This window comes from Ciona robusta, chromosome 14 (genome assembly GCF_009617815.1).
Source record: "Ciona robusta chromosome 14, ASM961781v2".
In the NCBI taxonomy this organism is placed as follows: Eukaryota; Metazoa; Chordata; class Ascidiacea; order Phlebobranchia; family Cionidae; genus Ciona; species Ciona robusta.
This window is the reverse complement of record NC_143248.1, coordinates 1,328,859-1,336,322: the sequence shown is the minus strand read 5'-3', so window position 1 is coordinate 1,336,322 and position 7,464 is coordinate 1,328,859. Positions and strand designations below refer to the sequence as shown.

The following is a 7,464-nucleotide window of genomic DNA, read 5'->3' as shown; positions in this document are numbered from 1 at the left end:
CACGCGCCACTTCGTGACGAATCACACGTATTAAAGTTTCATTGCAAGAGAACGAGAAGCCTGACGTGCAATGCCTATACGAAAGCTAATTCGTGCAAATCGTAATCAGTCTAATAAATTTCAATACCATGTAGGTTTAGAAAACAGCATTGAATTTTTGTTGATTATGTACAAAGTATATTGTTTGTTTACTTATTGTTAATCTTTATTGTTTTCGTGATTATATGGGACATTTTATGTCTGTTTTAACTTAAATCTAGTGTTTTTACCCGCCGTGAATATATATATGTATGGTAGGGTGGAGAGGGGGTAAAATATATAATAGGGTGGGAAAGATAGGACACCCTTTTTTCATTTTATTTTTCGTCCAATTTGGTAGTAAACAAAGAACATTCAAAAATTTATAAAACCGCATCTTCCTAACTCCCATAGAATGTTGTTAATTGTGTTGTTAGTTTAAATTACGATCATGATATTTGAATATTATGTGCTCAGGGTGTCCAATCTTTTCCACTCTTTATATGTAAAGACTTTAAATTATCTGACATTTTATTGTTAAATAACTATTCTGTTTTTATATAGGTCAAAAATATAAAATCACGCCGTAGTTATCGCATATAAGTTGGAGTAGAATGATAATTTCCGTTCTCTTTATCCTCCAATTTGGTAAAAACAAAGAACTTTTAAACAATTACATAACCGTAACCACACGAATCTGAAATGGCAAGTTGTTAAAACACGATTGGAAAACATTGGATATTATGAGCCTAAAGTATCCCATCTTACCCAAAGATATAAGTTATAACTTGGTTCATTTTAGTTGCAAAGTTAAAAGAGTAACATCAAATATTAAATAAAATAAAAATAAAACCACAAAGTTAAGTTCGTGGTAATTGAAAAACTGAAACACATTTTGTCCCGAGGAGAAATCACAAACGCATTTTGAGAAAATTTTTTTTTATTTTATACAGATGTAAACACGCACAGCACAACATACAAGTTGAATTACACATAGCAGACATTAATACGACAATAAAAATGAAGTCCAGTATATAAACCGTGTTGAAACTGATTGAACTTAGAGCAGTCTGGATTAAACATCTTCTCAACTTTGACACGACGGGCCAGAATGACCAGGCGTGCACAAACATTTGCATTCACTACCATCCTTTACGACTACGGCTCTCCCACCGTTTTCACATCGGCCAGTGCATTTATTTGCATTGTATTTGGCATAGTAATCGTACAACGCTCTTTCCATGTTAGCTTGCTTGTTTCTATCGGGTATCACCGATGACATCGGAGTTAACTGGAACAAAATATTTAGCAATAAATAAACGAACTTTAAATGACCATGATATCATTTAACATTCACCAAGTTGTTTAAATTGAGAGGAATATAAAAAAGCAAGCAGAAAGTACTAACAAAGTTATAACATAGTATCTTCGAAACAAAACACCGGTGTTATAACGAATTTCGTTTTACCGCTACAACATCAGAAGATGATCGATGTTATACACCAAAACAAAATTAGCTTTTGTAACAGTACTAGTTTGTTCCAGCAGTAAATAATCTATGCTAACTTGGTCTTGTTTAAACACCTACCATAAAATCGATGATTGCAGGGCTAACTCTGACGGATCTCGACCACCTTTCGTAAGCAGCCGTATTCGGTCCGTTGCTGGAGTAGAAAGTAAGAGCACTAGTTGTATGAGACTGTCCGCCAATCACATTTGATATTGCCTCCTTTGCAGCCAAGGCGAAACTTCCTGTAAAGAGTTTTATATTAATGCTATTTTTATCGTCCGCGGGGCAGCTGTTATAGTTGTAAAATAGGTGTTTATTTCATACACTTTGTGTTGACTGTGAACGCGTACAAACCTAAGATAATATAGGGAGAAAACTTACACAAAACATGGACATAACATTATATCTGTTTGGATTAAAAAGTGGTATAAGACAATAGTAGTGAGAATTGCAAACCGATATGTGCAAAAATGACTGACAATAAAAAGAATAAAAACAACTGTTCGACTAAAAAGGATCCATATGGCCAGCAATATGTGCTCAATTATTACGTGCTCAACGTGCTCAAACTTTTCCAAGCATACGCCTCTTCTGATAAATGCATTAGGTAAACACAGTATAGCTTATATTGTTAAATAGATCATTATCGAGTTGTATATATTTCTACAATAACAACACCTTACCGTTATACCGACGAGACAATACATTAGTTGAACACTTGTTTGTCCCCCCGCTTCCACCAAAGAAACCTTTCAAAAATTTCATTGACGTTTCAGTGGTCAAGCAGTTCTTCTGTTCTTCATCGGTTAAACCTGAAAATCATTCGATATGAACGACATATTAAAAATGCATGGAAGTAGATTTTAACATAAAGAGTAAATAATATGGTACTATACGATGAGATTCGTTAGCACCTAAAACCATATTTTCATTAGGTTTACAACATAATAATAATAATAATAATAATAACTTTTATTTGTCTCTTTCATTACGGTAGCGAAGATTTAGAAATATTTTAAGCGAAAAGACAGGATATAGCGACAAAACAACAGTTGTTAAAACACGCTTACAGTTAAAAACATATTTACATTTAGTTGGAAGAAAATAAGCGTGGTCGCTACACCCAGCGGACAAACGAGACATTTATTTTAATTAAGTTAAACTTCTAGTAGAAACAACATTCTTACAATCACGGAGCTACGGTTATATAATTCTGTTAATATTATAAAGATGGGAAAAAAGATAATCAAAGTTGTAATATTATAACGTGACAGCTATATCGTATATATCCCTGTTGGGTATAATTACATTAGCACATACGGGTTGAACAAATACATAGTGATTAATGATATTACAGTCCCAATAATATTACACAGACCCGGTAACTATAAGTTACCGCGACCGACTGGTTTATTCGGTATCTGAGATTCCCATCCTATTTTTATCGCAGTTATGTTTTGCATTAAAAAAGAAAAAAAAGAGAAATGTAAGGAAATGCTCTATGCTATTTTTGTAATAAAAAATAGGGTAGAATCTTAGTTTAAAATTGTCGAAACACACCTGATAGAGCAAGGTCCGATTTAGAAAACCTGTAGATGTATTCATACCGTCCGCCCAGCACACCAGAAGAGTAGAAATGCGTTCCGTAATCTGCTATGAGCTCCGAATATTTGGCATAATCGTAATGTTGAGGAAGTTCTAGTAACCGTTGTCGGAATGAGTGGGACAATTTGAACGATCTTCGAATGGTCCTATAAAAAAATGCAAATTTAACAGGAGAGTACAGCCGTAATAAATGGGCACGTTTTGTAAAGGCTTGTATACATCATTCATGCTCATTTGTTAGATGTAAAAATAAATTATACTAGTTGTCTCACCTGAATCTGGATAAAGTGATTTCACCAAAAACTCTGAAGTATTTAACATCACTTGATGTTCCTCGGTCAATAATTCGCAAAGTTTTTGAATTTCTTGTTTTGGTTGCACTGCCGCTCAAGCCGAACATGTCGCTAACTGGTAATGGGTTAAAGGTATAAATAAAGTGGTTTGGTGCTATTTATATATTAGGGCGGTGGTAACATACATTCATAATAGTATGCAACGAGCATCAAATCCGGTATATTTTGATCGATTATTACGACGCAATCGATCTAACCTGTGAGCCACGCGGCCGGACATGTGCAATATAGTGGGGTGGGGAAAGATGGGACACCTTTTCATTCTATTTTCTTGTCGCATTTAGAAGTGAACAAACAAAATTCAATGAATTATAAAACTGTATTCTCACGACTTATATACCGTTGTTAATTGTTTAAAACACGATCAGGATATTTAAATTTTATGTGCTAAAAGTGTCCCATATTCCCCCACTCTACTATAACAGTTTCTATATCTTGTTTATACTTACATGAAAACGACGCAGACGCTTGCAGTTTTCTCTCCATGTTGCTTCTTTCAGATTCGTAAAAACCTTTTGAGCTTTGGTAAGAAATGGCAGTAAAGGAGGAGGTCGCTTGAGACTAAAATAAATAGTAAAATATTAACTTTGTATAGTGTGATGAATGAAATGTATGGTGTAGTCTATGTACAGATTTGCATGAGAAAAATTATTCCAGTTTTTAGTTAAAATTTAGAGAGTTTTTAACAGTTTTTTTAATACACATTTTATTAAATTTAATACACGTTTGCTTAAATCTCAAGCCCCGCCAAACACCTGGATAGGGGCATATATTATAGCCAAGTTAATGGTAACTTGAAGTATATGGTCCCTTATTTGTTTGAAGTTTATGCCAAAAAAGTAACTGCCATTCCACTTTGTATAGTAGGGTGGAGGAAGATAGGACACCTTTGTCACATAATATTTAAACATCCTGATCATGTTTTTAACAATTAACAAAGGTTTATAGGAGTCGATGAGGATACGGTTTTATAATTCTTTAAATGTTCTTTGTTTTCTGCCAAATGGGACAAGAAAATGAATGAAAAGGTGTCCCATCCTCCCCCATGCTACCATGCTATGTAATGTTTATGCATCACCTGAAATCTGAACGACTGCATGTTTGCCGGTTTACGGAATGTTTCTTCGTGTTCACCGCTTCTAACTCTGTCGCATCTTCCCGCGTATTGACGATTATCTAGAATCGTTCCGATCTCCTCTCCTAGTGTAATGTCATATCTGGAAAAAAATAAATGAATGTAACTTATTTTTTTCTCACGTGGCGGGGCAGCGACAGCCGTAATAGCACAAATGTCCCGTTTTATACACCGCGTGCTTATATTATGTAACTTTGTGGTGACGACTAATATTATTTTTATTTCTTTCAATGTATTGTTGACAATTAAAAAAAATCTACTGGCCTGTAGCAATTGTCGTTAAGTATCTTGCCCAAAGACACACACACGCCCACAATGGCGGTAGCGTCGAGGCTCTAACCCGTACTCATTGTGGTAGAAGCAAACGCTATAACCACTGTGTCACGACTTCGGAAATTACACAACAATAAAGGTATATATGCAACTATATGAGCAGCAAAAACTCTGACACTTACCCTAACCCGGCAATATCAACGTATGGTATTTCGCTCATAGTTGTACTTCCGCATGGCCGTCTATGTCTCTCGCTACACTCAAGCTCATCGGAGTAGTCAGTGCAGTCATCATCACCATTGCATTGGAGATTTGTACGAATGCAAGTCAGACCTGGAATATAAAAGTCAGCCTTGTTGCTACAAGCTGCAGAATAGTGTTAATGTAAATATATAGTAGGATGGGGAAAGATGGAACTGGAGTTTTATAATTCTTTGCATGTTCTTTGTGTCTTATACCAAATGAAACGAGAAAATAGAGTGAAAAGGTGTTCCATCTCCTGCCCCACCCCACTTTATAAAATTATTTTAGACAAGAGCTAGTTGCACATCTTTATTCGAGAGTGCGCATTTTTTATTTCTTGTTTACTGCTATAAATGGGACAGTAAAATAGATTGAAAACATAATCCATCTTACCCCAATCTACTACATACTACATCAAATGTAGAATCGTATTTAGTAAAACAAAAGGCTTACCGTCACCACATGCGAATGCGTCACTTGAGCATTCGACTTCGTATGGACATGTATCACTACTGACACACGCGTAATCAGTAGTTTTGGACAAGCCAGCGCATCTATTTCCACCGAACATTGCTGCGACTGTGACATTACGCATTCGACTCTGTGGGGGTGAGAGAAAATTAATAAAACACGGATAAAATAGGTCGCCGTGGTTAGAACGTTGGAATTGTATTCAAATAATAGCGGGCGCGATAATACCCGAAGTGGGTGTTATTGGACAAACACGTAACAGTTATTGCTCCAACAAAAAGATAAACAACTAAAACATTCACTCACATAGTAATTCCCAAGCGATCACGAGGTATATATAGCTTATATATAACAAGTGGTTCAACGATTGTCGCCAACGATAAAATAATAATAAAAAAACAATAATGCATTCAAAACTTCAGACTTTAAAAACGTCTCACCCTTCCTCCATAAGAACATGACGTGCAATCCGACCACGGTCCCCAATTACCCCACCGACAATGTATTGGACATTTATGTCGATTGCACGACCTTGACTGACTTAATGCACCACAACCGCTACCACCGTGGGCTGGGTTGCGGGTGATTCCTCGAGTACGAGATTGACTTCCACCGCCACAACTTACACTGCAAGCACTCCAGCCTGTCCACCCGGATACCTGTCAAATGTCCACAAAACATGCGTATTATATCTGTATATAGGCCCTACATAAAATTTGCATAGTATAGTAGGGTATTTTTTACATATTATAGTTGCAAGTCATTTTTTTGTAAAGTTGCAAGTCGTTTTTTTGTAAGGTTGCAAGGTATTTTCGTCTATGTCGCCGCCTGTAAAACGCCCAAGCAAGTTAAATAAAATAATGTTTGAAGTTTTTAATTGTAAATACACTTTTATGACCCAAACTTTAAAACTTACCGCGCAATGCACTGGAGCTGGTGGCGGGTTTCTCCTGCGGCGTCTTCTCCAAGCTGAAGTTGTTGCCACAAATAACACAATCACCCAGAAGAGTATGCTAAGCCTCATTTTGTAATGCTTAAACTGGTAATTCTAATGCTTGTCGATCCATTTTCGGTGCAATTTATAGGGCACGGTTACCTTACTCGCCTTTTTCCAGAAGTTACATCAACCAAAAAACGCAAACAAGTTTTAGCGTTTGCTGCATTGCCGAAAATTTCCAGTCAAGTAGTTCCGTGACTGAAACTAGACCATATTTCCTGAGGTAAATCCGAGAAACGATCGGTGTGTCAACACGGGTGTAAATTAATGAAACTTTGCTTTCGGTTTAGGCGCCAAAACACGACGTTAACATGTACTTGCAATCAAACTGCCGTCAAACGCCGGAAATTTAGAATTCGATCCCGATTATTCAGATGCCGTAAAACTTTGTTCCAGTGTAAGCTTATTCCTAAACAGGAAAGTCAGTTTCCTACGTGCGTATTTGGACTTTCCAGTTTAGATGTTTCTTGGATTAAAAACATGTTTACTTAGAAAACGGGTTGATAAACAAAAACACATTATTATAGGCTTATTAACATGCGAGTGTAGGAAAATTGGACCGTATTAATGCGAATTTGTAATTTTTAATAAAAGATTCGAAATGCGAGCCAGTATAAATAAAAAATAGTTTTTAGAAGCGGGTACGATTATATTATAACGTTCTAACAATAAAAAAACAAAACAATTCAAATCGTCGATTTACCTTTAGTTTTTAACTACAGCACTAGACCAGAAGCGTCCGCACTGAATAATAGACTGTCTAAATTGGCAGCTTAATTGTAAAAAAAACTTTACTAAGTTACGCAAGTGATACCTCATGACATAAGGTGTATTAAATATGAGGCCCGTGTTATACCAA

At 36.0% G+C, this 7,464-nt stretch overlaps 1 protein-coding gene across 1 annotated transcript; it reads right to left on the bottom strand.

Moving 5' to 3' along the window:
• Positions 1 to 940: 940 nt before the first annotated feature.
• LOC149724775 (complement component C6-like) lies at positions 941 to 6,806 on the bottom strand. Its single transcript, XM_089892059.1, has 11 exons — positions 6,525 to 6,806; positions 6,049 to 6,267; positions 5,591 to 5,738; positions 5,077 to 5,227; positions 4,565 to 4,703; positions 3,936 to 4,047; positions 3,406 to 3,541; positions 3,089 to 3,279; positions 2,212 to 2,340; positions 1,607 to 1,770; positions 941 to 1,309 (listed from the first exon to the last, which is right to left on the bottom strand). The coding sequence occupies exons 1-11, from the start codon at positions 6,630 to 6,632 to the stop codon at positions 1,106 to 1,108; spliced, it is 1,701 nt and encodes a 566-aa protein (XP_089748185.1). The 5' UTR covers positions 6,633 to 6,806; the 3' UTR covers positions 941 to 1,105.
• Between the last annotated feature and the right edge of the window lie 658 nt (positions 6,807 to 7,464).

Excerpts from the sequence above, each read along its gene's own strand:
- LOC149724775 (XM_089892059.1), bottom strand. The coding sequence starts at position 6,632 with ATGAGGCTTAGCATACTCTTCTGGGTGATTGTGTTATTTGTGGCAACA. Across the intron at positions 5,739-6,048 it reads CATGTTCTTATGGAGGAAGG|AGTCGAATGCGTAATGTCAC; the intron begins GTGAGACGTTTT and ends TCACCCCCACAG. Across the intron at positions 4,704-5,076 it reads GTTGATATTGCCGGGTTAGG|ATATGACATTACACTAGGAG; the intron begins GTAAGTGTCAGA and ends ATTTTTTTCCAG.